The 20586-nt window shown below is 37.9% G+C and overlaps 1 protein-coding gene across 1 annotated transcript in view; it reads right to left on the bottom strand.

The window, feature by feature from the left end:
* Positions 1-20586, bottom strand: part of MBOAT2 (membrane bound O-acyltransferase domain containing 2) — a 77509-nt gene that overhangs the window by 17780 nt on the left and 39143 nt on the right. Inside the window, exons 3-6 of the mRNA XM_008932711.2 lie at positions 16124-16219; positions 12170-12225; positions 1982-2036; positions 1007-1190 (exon numbers count right to left, since the gene is read on the bottom strand). Coding sequence (XP_008930959.1) covers positions 1007-1190; positions 1982-2036; positions 12170-12225; positions 16124-16219 — 391 coding nt within the window. The remainder of the gene's footprint in view (positions 1-1006; positions 1191-1981; positions 2037-12169; positions 12226-16123; positions 16220-20586) is intronic.

The following is a 20586-nucleotide window of genomic DNA, read 5'->3' as shown; positions in this document are numbered from 1 at the left end:
CTCTAGATGGCAGGATGAGACAAGCAGCTACGTGTGGGAACGCCTTCATCTGCTCCAGCAACAGTTGGTGATCCACAAGATAAGAAGAACATGGGTAACTGGCACTGGAATTAGCAAAAGCCATCTATCTGAAGTGTTACAGCTGACCCCATGATAATTCTGCTTCTTATGTGTGTTAATAATTATCTTAGGCACACACAAATGTACATGTCTGATCACTTCTACTTAAGAGAATATGAAAAGAGTGAAAAGATAATACCCAGTACTCTGATCATTAAACTAATGGGATTGAATTTTAAAAGTAACAAGCTTTGTGAGCTTTTGATTTTAATTCAGGTCATACAATCTCTCTTGCTAGGCATGATCAACTGGACTATTTATTTATCCATTTGGTCTCTTTTCCAGTAGAGGAACAAGGAGAAAAAAGAATTATGTGGCTAAGAATACTATTCATAGTGTTATGGCTAGTATACCTTTTACTACACCTTCAGTATCTCTTCTCTACATGATTCAAAGCCTAAAAAAATGAAACTATTTCTCTTTGACTGTTTTTCAATTTGTTACATATGACTGTTTTCGACTTGTTGCAAATAAACATTAAAAACCAACATAATTTGAGAACATTCATGAAACCTTGCTGGAACTCTCATCAGCTTTCAAACAACAAATTGTGCACTTTCTCCTTACCAGGACTTTTTTTCAGTACAGTATATGCTTTGAAGGAAACGTGCATGAACTGTTTTAATTTAAAGATGGCTTTTTACCATATAAGCTTGTTAGGAAGCTCCAATTTAATCTGTTTTTATCCACAAGATCCAGTCTGGAAACCATGGAGAAAACCTGCCTTAAAAAAATAAGCATATAACTTTTTGAGCAGGAAAGTATTCTGTTGATGAATGAACTCCAGATAGAGCTCAGAAGTTATGCCTGTAAATGAAGAGTGCAAACCAAGCTTTTCATGCAATGATTACGTAAGCATCAGCACTGCAAGAGTCATACATCTTACATTTGGGGAAGGATCCGTTTGTTCATATTTTGTATCTTCCTTCCCATTTGCTTCAGACTGTTGCAGTTGGTATGATCTGCCTTCAATGAAAGTAATATAGTCTTTGTAAGAGCATAACGGGCCTGCCAGGATACCCATGAAATTACAGTTGTAACTTAAATACTCCAGTAGACTTGGCATGCGTCTGTAATTCAAAGACAAGCAACTCGTGAGATGGGATGTGTAGTTCTACAGAATTTCCACAGTAGGAAAAGTCATACTCCATGTTATCTCTTACTCTGATTGCAGTAAAAAACACATGTACGAAAGCAGTTTATGTGTCTTCTGTAATCACAGCTTGAAACATTCTACACACAGAATTTCTTTCCAATCCATACTGAGCATTTTCAGACAGACCTCCTGAACTCTAATGACCCTGTCCTTGCCCAGCAGAGGTGTTTGACTGAAGCTGAGCCTGGGGAAGGAAAGGGAAGGCTGTTTCTCTGTTTGTTCAACTGTATTAAGTTCTCTATTTTGAATCAATAAACAAAGCCTTGTGTTAACTGGCAGTAATTTCAATTAAAGCAAATGTCTCAAATCAAGCCTCTCTTGCCCAAGACAACACAGTATTTTCAAGTCTCCTGAATAAAGAAAGGAGAAAGGGTAAGTTAAATACTGAAAAACAGAATTAAACAAGCATGTTTCTTCACCAGCTACTTCATATGTGTATTGTTAACTAGTCTCCTGTCTGATATGACATTAATTTGCATACACTGCATAGAACTTATAATGCTTTTCCTAAATAAGTATAAAACCTACTTCTAGTGATATTTTTCGGAAGAACAGATGTACAAATTAAGCTACAAATATAAAAAGCATGGATCTGTTTTACATGAGCTTGTAAACTCTCTGTCTTGAATGTGAACTGTAGAAAATGCACAGAGCATTAATAAAGCACACAAAACAGCCCCAAAGCAGAAATGTGAGAAAGCCTACCTTACAGCCAAACACCTCTGTGATGGAGTCAAGTCTTCATTTTTCCGAAACATTCCTAGGGGAAAGAACAGGAGAAGGAAAATATAAAGAAAAGCTAAACCCCCACACATTCATTAATTAGCTGTTTCTTTACTCAGTAGAGCAAGCCTCATGCTGCAATGTAATTTCTTAACCCCTCAAGCAATTTCAGAGGTATTATGTCACATAACATTTTTGCTGGAGTTGGATCAAACAATTCTTACTGTTGATAGAATTACAAACTTTTGTATCTTCAGTTATATCCTGCAGTGCCTAAACCTGAAATCACATGGATTTCAGGAAAGCATTAAGACAACTTGTGGTAAGTGTTGACAAAAACAATTCTCCTACACTGGTTAAGACTTCAAAGTCTGCAGGTTTTAAAACTCTTTATTCCCAGTCCTGGAAACTGGAGAAGCCCCAAAACCCTTTCAACATTGCAGCAACCCAGGGACATTACATTAGTCATTAAAATTGTGATGCGTAGAATGAACACAGCCCAAGACAGATTTCAGCAATTCCAAACTTAAGGCAAACCTCAAGAGCACCTTTTCCCTGCAAGTAAAGATTGTGACCAAGGTCCAGTGAGACAGGCACGGCAGCAAAGGATGCTACAGTCTTTTTCACAAGCACTAACAAGAAGCCCTAACCACTGCTAGCAGAAGGGGGCAGGCCAAGTCTAAGTTCAGCAGCAAGACTGAATTTACCTTCTTGCCATATGTGGCTCTTCCTGAAATGCTAGTGACCTATCCCTGAAAATGAGTCTTCAAAATCTGTACTCCCATAAAAGAGAAAAGTAAAAAATATTATTTTTAACACTTTAAATTATTATGAAATAGTCTAATTCAGAGGCACAAAAAAGTAGAACTCCCGCCTTCAGACAGCCCTGGTTTATACCAGACAGCACTGCCTGCCAAAATGACCCCTTCATCTCTTCCTGCTGCCTCTCCAGTGGCTCAGACATTCCCACATGCAGCCATTCCCTGCTGTTCACATTTACAATTTTTCTTTGCCACTAAAAACTTTATTTTTATGCACATAGCTTCCTAAAGGAAATGAAGCTTATGAAATCCAACTTCAATTATCTTCAATAGCAGTGCTCAAACCCAACAGCCAACTTCCAAACAAGTTTGATGAGAGTAGAGGTAATATAGATATGAAGTCCCAATGTGCTTTATGAAAACAGGTGTTTCTAAAGAAGATCCTCCTACTCCTCCTCTCACCGAATGGTTGCCTTCGACCCCACTCCTCAATTCCAGTATATCCACAGAAGGGAGCCCTTATACTTGATCCAAGTATAAGGAAAGTTTCAACTTCAGCCAACTTCTTTTTTAGATATCAAACTCAGTCAGACCTATGACAAAAAAAGATTGAGGGGCTGGGGGGAAGTAAAACCTAATTTAATTCTGTGACTCATGGAAACACTTGTTATCTAAAGACAAGATAACTCTGTTGCCTCAGTGTGACTCCAGTGTGACCATGACCTATACACACAACTTCAAAACCACACTTCTAGTCTTCAACAAAGCCAAGAATACAGAGGGGTTAGCAACTTGCCATCTCCTCTCTTTCAAAATGACCTGGAAAAATATCTTCCTTGCTCCTGACCCTTCACAGTGGAAAGTTACCCTCATCCATACTCACTCAAGAGTAAGTTCAGTAACTGAAGAACAAAGTATCATGCCCTAATTTCATGCAGGCACCTTCTCATCTTCATTGTTACATTTTCACATCTTCTCCTCGGTGCTATAGCAAAGATTTCTATGCTGATAAGGCACTGAATAAAAAATGTCAAACATTTTGAAAGACTGTGTAACCTTTAAGGCCATAAAGATTACAGTTCTCAGGTAGTGAATCTCTGAATTTAACACAAACTTAAACAGAAATTTAACACAAAGATGCCTTGTAAGGTGATAGATAGATCTTTTCTGCCCCTTTTTGTGTGACATGCCCATAGAGAGATGCAGATTCCACAATATGGGTAGTGTAGAGAAGTGTCCCATGCAGAGCTTTCAGTTCCTCACAGTCTACACAATGCAAACTGACTGGAGCAGGAGCCCCCTTTGCCATTATATTCCATATGAGTATTCTACCCTTAAGTCAGAAGGAGGAAGAGATCACCAAGTGTGTCCAAATTAACTCACATAAAGCCAGACTAGCCACTAAGTAAAGGTAATTAGTCAAATGAAAGATTTCACACCATTGATGTGGTATAAAAAAGGAGGAAAAAAAATCCTCAAACCTTTAATAGAAGAATCTAACCACTTTTCAGTGATCTGTGGTTTTGGAAGGGTGAGGAGGAAAGAACTGGCCAATTTAAAATGGGTTCCAGTTATATATATATATATATATATATGTACAGACATAAATAAGAACTCAGTTAAGGCTCAAATAACCTGGTGAGCAATGCTCTTGCTGTCTCAAACATACTGCATACAAGTAAGCCTCCATTAATTTTTCATTTCCCTATCTCACTAAGATTTCCCTTCAGCCAGCAGATTCTTTGAGGCCAGTTTAGTGGCTTTCCCCACTTTTTTTTTAAATACCTTCTCAGTGCCTTGAAAGCCCATTTCTCATCTTTGCACAGCACACAAGAACAAGGAAACCATTGATCTCTGTCATACTCTTGAAAGCCTTCAGGGGGCTATTGATAAAATTCTTTAAATCATAGAAAATGTATATGTAAAAGGTGCTCTTACATTGATGTTTATCCAATATGAGATGACTTAATATATATACACTCAATATTTCCCAGGCAGTGTAAGCCCATGGGAACAGAGGCCTCATAAATCACAGATGTTCCCTACCTACACATTGGAGATGAAGAACCCCCACTTCGGCAGCACACTGCTGCAAGGGAACTCATGTGGGTTTGTAACTTTTCTTTGGGGATTATAAGAATTGTTTTCTCCTATCCTAAAGCAGGATACTGCCACAATAGCTGCAGCTCTTAGTTGATACCAAATCACACAGTGGAGATTTGAGAGAATGGGTTTTATCGAACATCTGTTAGAGAGGTGAAACAATTTGGCCATTCAGCAACTATAACTCTATTTTCTCATCCATAAAGCAGGAAATACTCCTGTATTCCTAGCTTGGTAAAAGAATTTTGTAAATCATCGGTAATAAAATTTATCCCTAGTGGTCTAGGTCATGAGGAAGTTTCATCTTTTCATTCTCTCTCAAGAGCTCATATCCTAATGGTAACAAAGCCAACATCTTCAGGCACACACAGCTATCCTGCCATATAGGCTTTACTAAGGGATAATATGACTCCTACTATGCTCTCACTATGATAATACAATGTTTACAATCATACCATGGCACCGTCCCAGCTTTGCAGTTAAACTTATCCACTTTTGTATTTGTATGGAAAACTGGCTAATCAGTAACTAATAATGCTTAGACATAAGGTTATATTACATTAATAATAAACATGGAGATCCTATTGCAATAAATTTTGAGGTTCTGAAACGGATCACCAGCTAAGCCCAAATGGATGGTGTTATTAAAATATTTTAAGACCTGAAGAAATACAGACAGTAAGAGTTTTAACTGTTACTAGCACATTGGCAGCAACAAAAGCAAATAGGTATAGATACCCACTGAGCAAAATTGAAAAAAAAAAACTACAAAAAGCAAGAAAATTTAGAAGTCGTGATATCCAGAGAGCCATGCAAGCAAACGCAGGCCCAGAGCAATACTTGAAGACTTAGAAGGGGCGAAATACAATATCATTCCTTTAACTGCTAATGACACATACTGTAATAAAAATTATTTCATAACTGATACTGAAACAATAATGACCATAATGTCATGATCACAAAAGGGGGCACTTTAAAAATTAAAAAAATAAAAAAGAAATCAAGAGACTATTGGAAAGAGATCAGTAAAAGAAACTCCTAGGTATAAGAAAGCATCGAGTTACCAAAAAAAAAACCAAAAACCAAAGCACCACCACACCATGGCAGTTTCACTTATACAGTTAACAGAAATATCAGAAAACAACATTCTTGGTTAAACAGCTGCAAATTTTTTGCTCTAATACAAAGATTTATAAAGTGAAACTGGGTCATGATGACCTATCAAAAATCCTTATGAGTATTTATTTCTACATACATAAGCACACATCTCTCTGCCTCAAGAGTTGTGAAAGTATAGACAAGAGAAAACTGAACAACAGCAATCATCCAAATGCACTTTTAAAAAGACATAATAATTCATAAATGTAACATTCTTAACTGACCTCTGTCATTTCAAAAAAGAACCAAAAAAAACCCAATCTGAAAAGTAAGTTGACCAAAACATGGTATTTCCCTTTTTATCGTGGTGTCACATTGTGGCAATCAGCACTTCAGCCTGGTAATCCTGTTCTGGTTTTAAAGTATCTACTTAAAATAAACTTGAATTATTACATCTCACATACAGAAACACATAAGCTGTCCAGCGCTTCAGGACATCCACATTTCTACACTTTAAGCCAGAGCAGATCAATATTAAAGTTGTCTGTCAGCCTTTAGAAAGATATGGTGTCTTTCTGCTGAATATTAGAATTATTTGCCTTTGAGAGAAGTTAACTGAAAATAAAGAAGAAACATTTTCATCAACTAAATCAAGAAATTATTTTTGACACTTCTGACACTATTCCATTGTTCAAGAACAGCTAACAAAACCATTACTACTAACATAATAGCAGGTACTCAGCTTGGATGGGACTGCTCACTAGCTGCAAACCAACAAGAAACTTACTTTCTACTTAAAATAAAAAAGAAAGAAAAAAAAGCATAGGCTGAAAAACCTCCCAAGTGTATCACATAGAACCACAACCTGATGAGGTGGGTAGCAATAAATAATTAAGACTGTGACAACTAGTATAGTGTTTATGAAAAAGTTTCTTCACTTTTTTTTCTCACCTTCTTCACATTTTCTATATATTTCATCTATGCATTGAAATATCTCTCCTCTCAGGGGCCATACTGGACAAAGACTATATTTTCATTATTTCACAAGGAGAAGTGGGCTCGAATAGCCTATTCAGAATAGTCTATTTGGAAATCTTACAACTTTGCAATATTACAATAGCAATATGAGGGAAAACAGCATAAAATAACCCAGCCATTGTCCTAATAGCATACTGTTGGAGCAAAGCTACTGTGACCTAAAACACTGGAGTAAGACTAGCCTTTAACTATATTTTGCTAAGGCAGAGGTAAATTTTTTTTTAAAAAGGCCTTCAAGTTGCACATTCACTGCACTCCTTATCTTCTTTTAGCTCTCACAGTAAGTAAAAGTAGTGCCTCACTAGATCTGCATCAATGTTTATTCTATTGCTTTTAAAAATGGAGAGTGCCAGATACAAAGAAGAAACAATAATTAGGGAAAAAAGCAAGCAATATTCCCAGAAAAGCACATTTAAGAATTAGCAACTACAGAGCTGAAACCCAAGGCACAAGGGATGGGAGAAGGTTAATGTAGTGGGTTTCTGCGGCTGGATTTTGGTAGCAGGGGGCTACAGGGGTGGCTTCTGTTAGAAGCTGCTTGAAGCTTCTCCTGCCTGGTGGAGCCAATGCCAGCCAGATCCAGGACGGGCTTCCTGCTGCTGGCCAGGGCTGAGCCAATCAGGAGCAATAGTGATGCCTCTGTGATAACACAGTTAAGAACATATTTAAGGTTGTTGCGCAGGTGAAAATTCCAGCCAGGGAAGTGAGAACATGGGAACAACAAGGTAGACACCAAGGTCAGTGCAGAAGGAGGGGCAGGAGGTGCTCCAGGCGCCAGAGCTGAGGCCCCTGCAGCCCGTGATGCAGACCATGGTGGGGCAGCTGTGCCCCTGCAGCCCATGGAGGACCATCACGGTGCAGAGACCCACCTGCAGCCCATGGAGGAGCCCTTGCTGGAGCAGGTGGACGCATGAAGGAGGCTGTGACCCCATGGGAGGCCCAAGATGGAGCAGGGTCCTGCTGGAGACCTCCAGGCCGCGGAGAGAGGACCCCATGCTGGAGCAAGTTTTTCCCTGGTAGGACTTGTGGCCCCTGTGGGGGACCCACATCAGTACAGCTCATTCATGAAGGACTGCACCCCATGGAGGAGTGACCCACAGGACAGCAGTTTGGGAAGAACTGTTGCCTGTGGGATGGACTTGGCTGGAGAGGTCCATGAAGGACTGTCTCCCGGGGGAGAGACCCCACGGGAGCAGGGGAAGGAAGGACTCCTCTCCCTGAGCAGCAGCAGAAACAACAACTGACCACAACCCCCATTCCCTGTCTCCTTGCACCGCTGGGGGGAAGGAAGTAGAATTTTGGAAGGAAGGAGGGGTGGGGGGAAGGTGTTTTTAAGATTATTTTACTTCTCACTCTTTTGCTCTGACCCTGTTAGTAATAAATTCAATTAATATCCCCACTTAGAGTTTGTTTTGCCCATGATGGTGATCAGTAAGCGACCTCTCCCAGCTCTTTAACTCATGAACCCTTTGCTGTTTTTTTTCTCTCCTCTGTCCAGCTGCAGAGGGGAGTGAGAGAGCGGCTTTAGTGGGTACCTGGCATCCAGCCCAGGGTCAACCCACTACAGTTACACACATAAGAATAAAGAGTTTTGTGGTTAGAAAGCATGTGAGAACAGCCCCTGGGAACCAAGAAGAAGTTGACAGAATAAAATGGATTACGATTCTGGTTTCTTACCTGTATCTAGCCACACATTTTTATGGATGAGTGTAACATAATAATATGAAGAAATAATTTGGAAAAAATTATATATCATGTTTATTTTAATTTTAAAAAAATAACCATTTATTTTCTTTAAAGTTTCCTGTATTATTTAAATTAGAGAAAAGAAATAACAAAAGGGTTGGGTAAAAAACTTTGAGATATTTGTTTTTTCCTTTTAAATATCAAAATCAAATCTAATGTTCCCTAGTTCTGCTGACTGAATCTTCTGGAGATATAAAAGTAAGTATATTGTGACCTCCAGACCTTCGGTGGGTTATGAATATAAACATTTGAGGACAATCTTTAAGATTCCTTAAGGACTAGAATTAAAAACAAGCTGCCAAAGCGCATACAGATTAGTGAGGTTGGATTTGGATATGGGTATTTCTGGAAAAGATCCTTAATCTCACACAGAATTGCAATAAAATGAGTGAGGCTCATGAGTGGGGATGAGTGGGTTATAAGCAAAAAAAAGAGGGAGAATGCCATGTGAACTCATTGCAAGATACAAAGCTAAGAAGTGACAGTATCTCTCCATCTCCCCTGCTTAACTTTTAGTACCTTATAAGTACAATTGCTAAAGGCTTCTCTACTTGCCACCACCTCATAGCTAGAAACTTCTCATGCAAGTCAAATCCTCCATTTTAAAGCCCTTCTAGACAAACCCCCTGCTTCTAAAACAACTGCAACATAACTTTTCTTCTCCAAAATATGCTAGTTTTAAATTTGATTAAAAAGTGCTCCAGATTATAGGATCTAAAGTACAAAAAATTTCTGTTCCTCCCCTAACTCTGTCATTAGTGTTGCAGAAATAAATCTAAATCTTGCCATAAAGAATAAATATGGACACCAATAGTCTGGTGGTGCATGTACAATACAAATCATGTATTCTGCCTTTAGAATATACATGTGAGATGCCAAAGATAATCAGCAAAAAATACAAAGCAAGTGACTGACTACACTGGCTACTCATTTTTGACAGTTCTTATCTGAGAAACTGTAAAGTGAGAACTATCAAAGACTGAAGTTCAAAACGTAAATCACAATACATGAAAGGCATACTCCAAATTTCTTCAGGTGTAAATTTATGATCCATGCAAACTTCTGAGAAGTCTGTATTATACAGTGAACTTACATTAATCCTATGCAATTTCCATAGAGTTTTCCTGCTTAAAAATCCCCCTCACAGTAACAGCACAGGGGTGTAACAGTTATAGAGGTAGTTGTTATTTATTTATGGGATTCCATACTAATTTTCAGCAAATCCACTTAGCTAGACAGACTCTTTCACATGCAGTGTGAGTGAGTGGCCTTAATGATTACGTTCAGTTCACTCCAGGACCTTCCAATGCATCACTAAAACAGCTCAACACAAGGAACTGGCTGCCATGGCAAGATCAAGTCTTGCCTTTACCACAAAACAAACCTAATTACAACCAGAATCTTGAAGTTTACCAAGAACTTTCACCAACACTTTTTCAGCTGTTTATTTTCATTACCTCTCCTTGGATCTACTGGTAAAAAAAGAGGGAGGAAAATAAAGTGATTGGTGATTAATATAGCCAAGCTGATCTGACTAGAGGTTCAGAGTGCCATTAATCACTTAGAAGAATGTTTTCAACATTATCTCCTCTCTTGTCAGTCTATCTCTAAGTAACTTCACGTAGAAGCATGGACCTTTGTACAGTGAACAAAAGCCCACTGACAGCAGGCTTGTTTTCATTAATTTCTTGTGAAGGATCCCTTTTAAGCTGTCTATAGTTAAAAAACTTTGCTTCAATACAATCTTAGTTTCCCCTGTACATCTTTTCTTAGTACCTCCTGACACCAGACTAGCAGTTGCTCCCGAATTCACATTGGTCACATCAACTTTTGAAAGTCATGTTCACACTGCAACTGTGATCATCAAACTCAAGTCAAGGATTCTGCTAAATTGCAGACACAGCCAGAGAGAAAGTTTTTAATATACTACCAGCTACCCCTCATAGGCTGACAAAGACTTTAGAGGTCAACAAGGAACAAAATTTCAAGATTGATACTCAGAATTCAATAGTATCTACAAGAAATCCAGACAGAAAATAAGCTTATGAGGAAAACACAAATTATTTGAACTAATTTAAATAGGAAAAAAATCTCTTCTAGTTCATCATGAAAGTTAATAATAGAGATGACTAAATGAAACATTTGTTTCAAGATTGCCAGGAACACTCACATGCTTGTTCCATACCACCACTCCACTATTTGTGCATGATGTCAGCAAATTCAGAATATTTCTTTCTACTAAGAAGCAGCATGTATGTTAGGTACTAGAACTATTACTTCCTTATAATAACCTGTTTCCTCTAATTTATGTACTCTGTAGTCCAATTAATTATAGATTGCAAGACTAATACTTCTGAATATATTTTCTCTGGAAGTTAGATATCAACTTCTTTGACCAACTAGATATGCCTAGCATTACTCATTTTCATTCATACAAAAAATACTTACAAAAAGGTGTTTTCCTGCTTTTTCATATTCCTGAATGCTGCTGCCTACAGGCTTCTCTAGCCAGTGCAAATTAACAAGAATGGAAAAAAAATGAAACTCCAACAGCACTAAAGGTAGGACATGTGAGACAAAAACATATTAAACTCAATTACATAATGTTACTAAAGGAATTTCAGGACAGCAGGTGGCTTGATCCAGGTGTCTGGGGTTACACTCCCAAATCTTCAACTGACAGCTGTAGCTCCAAGTGATTCAATCTAATTGGACACATTTATAAGATGGCACTTTAAACTTTAAAATGAAAATTACTCCTTTGAATTTAAAGGTAACTAAACATCTAGCTACCCTACCCACAAAAGCCGACATTAGGATTCATTGCAACAACTAAGGCCCACTTATCTGATGGATAAATCTAACAGGAGAAAAGACATAAGCATAATTAGATAATCTCCCTGTTCACAGCAATATGTTAGCAGTGAGTGTAATTATGATAGTAAACAAAATGAAACATATACAAAGGCTTTATAAAAATCTGTATATATGGCACAAACTAGGGAAGAGCTCAACAGTCAGCATTTTAAAACAAAAGATGCTCAACAACAGAAATTACATGTGCTTCTTCTACCTATCTGTCAGCAGCAGAGATCTCTGAATTGGGAAATTCCTTAGCTAACTATCAGGATCAATAATCCAGCCCGAAAGAATGTCACTGGTCTTTGGTCACTGACACCAGAAGTGTCACTGGTCTTCTGATAAGTCATGTCTTCTGCACAGTGTCAGCATTTTTAGAGCTTCTGTAGAGTCTGAGCAACACTTCTCAGCACTGTCATTAGTAAGCATCAAATGAAATAATTGAGACAGAAAAATATGTTTTGACCTAAAACACAAAACTGGACTAAAGTAACTCACTGGTTCATGACAAATATTCCTTAAATTTATTTTGTATGGAAAATTAAACACAGTAAAGAAATCTTACCGTCATGAATCTCAAATGCCAAACTAGTGATCTTCTGTGTAATTATCATCATTGGACTGTTTAAAAAAAGGAAGAAAGAATAATTTAGATAGAAGTTCAGGATTTTCTTTCACATGGAAATACCAGGGAAAGTTTATACTAGTAGTCCAGCCTAATTACTCTAAGATGGAAGATCTGCAATGCAATAAAAAAGTGAATAATTTTTTTGAGCTCAAACCATTATAGAGTTTTCAATGCAATGAAAAGAATTTAAGCCTTAAATGCAGTATTTGATAATTCACACCTTTTATTGCTTCATTAGATTCCACAAACACAGCTAGTGTTTCACATGTATTTTCTACTAACATAGTTTCTTTTTTTTACCATAAGAAGAGTAAAGGAAAAAGGGCAGTAAAAGCAATTATATTCATTGCAAGTTACTGCAGCAGTAAAAAAACACAATCAAATTATACCAAAGTTGAACATTAAAATAAATTGTTTAGGTATGCTGAGCACTTCCAGTGTTTCTACTAACGCCTGGTCCTATACTTATTTTTTTTCATCTAGAATTATTATTTGCTTCAAGTAAACATATCTGGCAAAACAAAAACCCAGTATAATTATGCTGGCTCCAACAGAGTTCCCTTTGTTCTGAATTTGGTATACTTGGGTGAATCATAAACTATCCAAGAAATATTCTTCCCTGGCTATCCAACTCAGCTTTGTACTGAGAAATTATACCATCTTTGTAGTATTTACGAGTTTTTGAATTATGTATATCTCAATATTGAAAACCCTCAATCTGGGGGAGGGAAAGAACAGAGGACTGCGCAAAGTAAGCTACTAGAATTTAGAAATTTACCTTTGAAATCAGATCTCAAAAAATGTATCAGAGTTATATTTACCTAGTAGTGAGCTGGAGGAAAAAAAACAAACCACAAAACCGAAACTCAACAAAAAATCCTCAACAAACAAAAAAAAGCACAACAAAATAATCATACTGTAAATTGGGCATTAGTTTTGTTCAAGTTTTGAGTGCACTTAGTATTTTTATAACACATTTAAGTTGGCCCAGGAAAACAAATCCAAAAGCCATCAAGTTCTCCTTCATTGACAGGGCTACACCAGTATTTTGGCAGATTAATTTTGTCAAATTATTTTTTTTTTAGGTAATGGTTATTTCAAAACACACAATTATTTCCAGTCCTCAAAATGCAATCAGGGAAAAAAAATTCTACTGTTATTATCAGTGCCCCAAAATCCTGATATGAAGACTAGAGTGAGACGAGCAAGGGTCATCAAGGAAGAGACCTAAGCAAGAACAGATAGTCTGGTAAATCCTTCATATGTCTTTCCAGCATTTCAGCTGAAGACCTGCCTGGTGCTGGCAGAAATCCCCAAGTGATTCTGAACATAATGGGTTTTCCCATTAAGCAGACATGTGACAGCATGGATCCTGCCTGGTGGAAGGATGGAACCCAGGAGGAGCCCAGTTGGCCCTTACACTAATTCCAGCTGATATGTCTGTCACTGTCACAGCAGGCACCAGTTTGGGGTTTTTTTGCCTTCTGAAGTGGTTATTCCAGTATCATCAAAGATTTGGCTGAGGAGCAACAATCTAGAAACTAGAAGAGGAAGAGTCCTTCCTGGCACAGTGAGGCTGTGAACCAGGATTTTAACAACCCCTTTTAGGTGCTGGGAGAAAGAGAAAGGAGGCAGCAGAAGGCTCATTGGTAGTACTGCAGCCAGGCCCACACAGCTCTGCACAAGCAATTGCATCTCCAGTACAAGGTCTCCTCAGCTTTCTCCATTGTCAGTGCATTGAGACTGTCCTTTAAACTTTTCCCAGATTTTCTCAGCTTGGACACCTTAGATGGGCATGGCATATTAGGAGAAATATCTAGGTAAACAGATATTCGGAGCTCCTTTGGGGCTAACCACCGTAGGAATCCTTGCCAACATGTTTAGAAGAACTTGCTGATGCTGGGGTTCAACAGCTGGCTGGGCAACTTTAGTTATTTCCTTGAGCTTACTCTCTCACCCTGGAACTAGGGAAAGTTTTCTTTCTCTGCCTGTTTTGGAAGTAACCTCTGTCTCAGGTGTCAAGGGAGCATAAGCAGTGTATGCCAGAGATTTAATGTGATGTGCATCCAACTCCCAAACTGATGCATGAAAGGGTGGTTGAAATCTGACAGCTCAAACATACAATCAGACAGTTGGATCTAGGCTTCAGAACAGTTCTGTCCAGAGTACAGAGCTCAGAAATCATAGTATTATAGAATGGTTTGGGTTGGAAGCGGACCTTGAAGATCATCTAGTTCCAACTCCCCTGCCATGGGCAGGGACATCTTTAACTAGACCATGTTACTCAGAGTTCCATCCAACTTGGCCTTGAACACCTCCAGGAATGCGATGTGAGAATCTTTGGACATGTTTAGACTCAGCAGAAATCTCTGAGCTAACACACAACCAGCAGAGCCACAAAGCCAGCTGCTATCTGAAAGCAGTTACAGTTGCATTTGAGAAACGGTGCACTCAAGCTCTACTAATAGTTTTGAGAGAACAACAACAAAGTGCAATTACACCATTTCCAGAGTCAGCTCAGAGCTTTGATCACTGCCAATGTTGTACACTTTGGTCCTACAGTGAACTGGAAGGGATAGCATTTGGATTACAGTTCAACTTGTAATGGTGAAATAAATTCAACATCAGTAAATCTAGTTTCAGTGAATTTACACGTCTGTCTGTGTTGCAAGCTCTCATTAAAGCCCATGGAGATCTAGTCAATAGTCAGGGGCATCTGACCAGTGACCCAGTTCATGCTCAGGTAGATACTTAGTAGTCGGTCAGCTGAAATGCCCTCCAGACTCTACTGTCCACATCGATCACATCTCTGCTGACTACAACTGGAACTCGGATATCTGGCTTGAAGGCAGACACTTGGATGTAAGACAAATGTAGAAAGATGTTTCAGAAGGTAAGAAGATAAAGATGACAGAAAAGATGAACTTAACCATAAAGGCTTTTGGCTTCAGCCTACAAGTTAAGTTTCTGGACTATGTGCCCGTTACTTATGAAGACTGAGAAGCAACAAGGCTAACAAGTACAACTCTACTACAGGTAATACTAAACTACAAAGACCACTGCCATTCATAATATTCCTGAAAAGTATTTAATGCACTATTTTTAGCAGTAGCAAATACTCCCCATCTCTTTTTTCCCCCCCAGAATACACACTCTCCTTTAAACCAACAAAAGCACTATCATAATAGCAAATTTGTTTATAAGAAATGTGCTTCACTTCTCTGTGTCTGCAGCACAAAGAAGAATCACCAATATGGTTTATTTTTACTTTGCCCATTTGGTTCTGTTTTGCTCCTATACAGTTTAAGTCAAATATAGGTAGAAGTTCATTATATAAAATGAGGGCATATAGAAACAAAACTTTCTGTTTCCAAGGGCTGTGTGAGTACCTTATCATCCAGGTGCCTGCCTCCTTAGCTTTCTCCTTCTTAAATATCTAACATAAAACCAGAACCAAAAGAAGCTAAAAGCTAAGTTCCATAAACCATTCAGATTTTCTTCAGAAAGTTGTATCAGACTGTGCCAGGCAAGCAAGTAAGCCAGACACAATTCAAGGTTCACCATGCTGTCATGGGTGGTAGCAGAGACTTTAGGGAAAAAAGAGAAGAGAAAAAATTCCCATAGCCATCAAATCCTTTATGCCATTCAGACAGGAACAGGAGGCAACAGGTAACACATGGGTGGTTCTAACAAGACACAAAAATTCTCAGGTTTTATGATTAAAGCACGTATGTGTGTCAATATGGACATACATGCTCAGCTTTCTCCCCAAGTTTAAAAGGCTGACACACATGGGAGGGATGTGGGGGAGCAAACAACAAAGAAACCCCCACAACAACAGATACAGTATCACTTAGGAGGACAAGATGGAAAGATTATTTTTCTCCTTACCCAGAAAAATCCGCAGAATACTGTCCATAGTCAAAGATATAGACTCTAGTAATTTGGCACACAGTGAGGTATCCCAAAGCAAAAACAAAGCAATACCTGGAAGGAAAATGGGGAAAAAAAGCTTTTCAATTAAAAAACAGAAATATTTCTCCATTGAAGAAACTTCCTTTTAAATAGAGTTTAATCTCCAATTATTTCTAGTGAATGTTACATAATTGGAGTCTGTAATTACACCTTTATTGTGCCCGAGGATTTTTTTGTAATGTTTATTCTATGCAAGCACAGATTTTTTTTTATAAAGAAAGCAGTACAACCATACAAATCCTATTGTCATTCACTAAATAAAGCATAGGAATTATAATTTTAAGTGCCACTGTAAAAACTGGAAGTCCTATAAAGAGAAAATTAATCTGTTAAGCTTTTTTTTTTTTAGTTCAGAGTTAATTTTCCTCTGTATGAGTATAGAAGTTTGGCAAATTATACATAAAACATAATTTCCATTGAATGTATTTCTATACATTCGAAATTCAGTACTACAAATCCCCTTGCTGCTGTTTTCAAAAGAAGTGGAAAAGGTAATTAATTTTCAAATACACGTTAAAACATATCTGAGTGAAAAAGGAACAGGATGCCTTTATATCTTCTGTTAAGATGATCCTCAGGAAATGTAAGAAAATCACAGATAAGTACCACCCTGTGTGTTATATGTATTATAAAAAGAAATTTCGCATATTATTTTCTCAGTACAACAGTCCACCAGTGAGAACTGACTTGTCAATACACCTCACAAAATCTACCAGATATTCTTTCAAGTCAAAAGGGGTGGTGAATGCCAACAGGAACTTAACTAATCCTCTAGGGTTTTATGTATGAACTGTACAGTCTCAGCTTCATGTTCACAAGACTAACGTGCAATCTGTACAGCAGGTCATATAATACATTAAAAACCCAGTTAGAATAAAAATATCCATACAACAGAAATCATAACCAGGGCTGGATTTAGGTGAAATGGTGAGGGACACCGCAGGAAGATCTTGGAACATGAATCTCCTTTCTTTTCCAAATAAATATTTTGAAAAAAAAAAAAGCTAACATAAGAAATTCTAAGGTCTTAGAAATTATTCTTCCATCTGAAAGTTGCTACTCAACACCTGTAGTTTAACCTTTAATTGAGAATTGTGCTAGATATAGACCATTTAATATTTTCAAACATCCAACTTTGAAATTTCAGATTACCTTAAATATCAGTAGCTACATTAAACCACACTTGTTATTTAATTTGGGGGGGAAAAGTTTAGAGTGCCTCTTTTAGAAATAGTTCGTTTTCTGTTTTCATTAATATTAATAATCCAGAAACAGTATGATATTGGGTGTTTGTAGTAAGAATTCAACATAATTACACAATAGTTGTCTCATAATTATACCAAATAATTTCATCAAGAAAAAAAATTAAGACAAGCAGTATGTAGTGGACTGTAGATATCAGGAGTATGATATAATGTAGAATTCTTAAAGTTTGGAATTAAAATTTTCCTGAGATATTTTAAGAAAAACAGTGTAATTGGTCTAGAATAAACAGAATTACAGAAGTACCTCTATCTGTAGCTTTCATAACTTCACATGCTATCTACAGAAGTAATACATACTTTGTTAGGACAAGAAACACACTTAATACATTAGTGGATTAGGTACACACCTTCAGACAGAAGAAAACAGACACCAGTTTCTACTCTTAACAGTTTACATAAAATATTTATGTTGGTTTTAATCAACACAAAGACTTCCTTTTGCAAGGAGAAAAGCTATGCTGATAAATACAAGTGAAGAAATACTAATAAATATCCTAAAATAAAAGCACTTGAGAAGCCAGGAAACTTGAGGTTCTCTTCTAGAGTCCATATGATACAGTCCTGCAGGATTACGTAATCCTGCAACTGCAGATTCCTGTCTCATTGAAGAAACAGGTCATTATTCTTGATATCTTCTACAGGCTTTGTATTCAGGATTTTACTTACTGCATATGTTCCACATGCTGCACTCAAGAAGTCTGGTATTTCCCCATGAGCATTTCCTGTTACTCTCCATGCATTCAAGTGTTTCATAAAAGCTGCATTCCTCTTTAAGATGAATTTTAGTGACAGTTAATGATACCCCAGTTCTACATATACAAGAAAATTGAGAAATAATGAGACTATGTGAGTCTGAATATCAAACCGGGGAGATGCAAGGTCAATTCTTGGACAAACTTATTTTTTCAAAGTTGACAGAAAGAAGATAACTTGTTCAGAAAAGCATCTGATGCTTGACATCCTCACAGAGAAGCTGATGACATATAGGCTGGAGGAGCAGACAAAGTGGATTGAAAACAGGTTGAACAGCCAGGTTCAAAGGTGGTGATCAGTAGCACAAAGCTGAGCTGGATGCCAGTAACTGGCTGTGTACTCCAGGGATCAATACTGGATCTTATCCCCTTCAACATCTTAATTAATGATCTGGAAGATGGGTCAGAATTGAGCCCCACCAAGTTTGCTGATGACACCAAACCAGGAGGAGCAGCTGATACACCAGAAATTCTTGCTACCATCCAGAGAGACCTCGACAGTTGGAGAAATGGACTGACAGGAACCTCACGATGGTCAGTAAGAAAAACCCCAAGCATCAGTACATTCTGGGGGCTACCCAGTTGGAAAGCAGCTTGGCAGAGAAGTAGCTGGTAGTCCTGGTGAATACCAAGTTGGACATGAGCCAGTAATGTGGCCTTGCAGCAAAGATGGCAAGTGGGAGGGCCAGCAGTTCGAGGGAGGTGATTCTGCCTCTCTGCTCTGCCCTGGTGAGGCCTCACCTGGAGTGCTGCATCCAACCCTGGGTCCCCAGCACAGGAGGGACATAGAGCTGCTGCAGCAAGTCCAGAGGAGGGACACCAAGATGATTAGAGTACCTCTTCTATAAGGAAAGCTGGGGTAGCTCAGCCTGGAAAAGAGAAAGCTCCGTTGAGACCTTTATTGTGGCCTTACAGTACTTGAAGGCCTATAAGAAAAACAAACTTTTTAGTAGGGCCTGTTGTGGTAGAACAAGGGGTAATGGTTTTGAAAACTGAAGGAGGGTCAATTTAGATTAGATATAAGAAAGTGGTTTTTTATGATGAGGGTGGTAAAACACTAGCACAGATTGCCCAGAGAAGTTGTGAGTGTCCCATCCCTAGAAACACTCAAAGCTGGGCTGGATGGGGCTCTGAGCAACCCGATCTAGTTGAAGATATCCCTGGAGGGGTGGACTAGATGACCTCCAATTCAAACTATTCCATGATTCTATGAAATAGATGTTAGCCCTCATAACCAACATGGTAGGGCTTCTCACAACATTCAGTTAATATCCAAACTGAAGTTATAGTGCAGAAATGGAAGAAAAAAAAAAACACTGTGAACTTCTTGATTAGATTCCAGATTTAATTTTTCAGTCTAAAACAGAAGTTGTCTTCCCACAGAGCAGTGAAATTTGCTGTTATGTTGCATTCACCAAACACAACTATGAATTTTAACTATCTTCCAACAATGTCAGACACAGCTCCAAGTTACACACAGCTTGGAAGACTGCAAATTTTTAACTGATTAGTAAACACATGCAACCCATTCTATACTTTTCACCTTGCAAGTGCATCTCTGCACGTTAGTCATGCCATATCACACCCCTTATCGATGAGAAATGTCATTTAATTAGGCAAAGTGCAGCAACATGCTCTCCCTAAAAGAAATGTAAAAGGTTTATGACAGCTTATATCAGTCCTTTTGTTTCTTCTGCAGGTTTGTGGTGCAACTTGCTAATCATCTTAATTCCCATACAAATGCACCTTTACTTTAAAAGATTCAAACCAGATCTGAAAATTCTTTGAGAACTTTCTAAAGTACTCTTACTGCGTGTTTCTTTGAGGATTCATTCATCAAAAAGACTTCTGAGATCAGAAAATTGAATAAGGTTTTGCAGAGCTCAACTGTATCAAGCTTTACCCAACTACAATACTAATTACAGGCTGCACACAAATGTAACAGTTTTACCCAAGGCTAAATTTTCTCCCCCAGCAGAAAAGCAATTGGTCTTAAAAGTCAATGTTACTCTATACTTGCTACTGTCTGAATAATGTCTTGTGAGCAGAAAGAAGTAATTCACACTGGACATAAACAGCTACAAGCAAGTCACAATATTGTTATTATTATAAATAACTTCTAGACAAACTGACCTGCAGTGAACACTGTATTATATAACAGAAAGACACAAAGACATTCATTTAGAATATGATTGAGGCTAATTCACAGGATCTTTGTTAATACTTTACTTTATTTATCAGCAGATGTGACAAACTCAGACATATCTGGGAGACACTGTAGCAATGAATACCAGAAAGAACAACAGAGTGGTATCTGTAACTTCTGATTTAAAGTTAAAAAAAAAATAGGCAAACTATATTG

This window comes from Manacus vitellinus, unplaced genomic scaffold (genome assembly GCF_001715985.3).
Source record: "Manacus vitellinus isolate BGI_N305 unplaced genomic scaffold, ASM171598v3 scaffold_11_pilon, whole genome shotgun sequence".
Lineage (NCBI taxonomy): Eukaryota > Metazoa > Chordata > Aves > Passeriformes > Pipridae > Manacus > Manacus vitellinus.
This window is presented reverse-complemented; position numbering and strand designations above follow the sequence as displayed.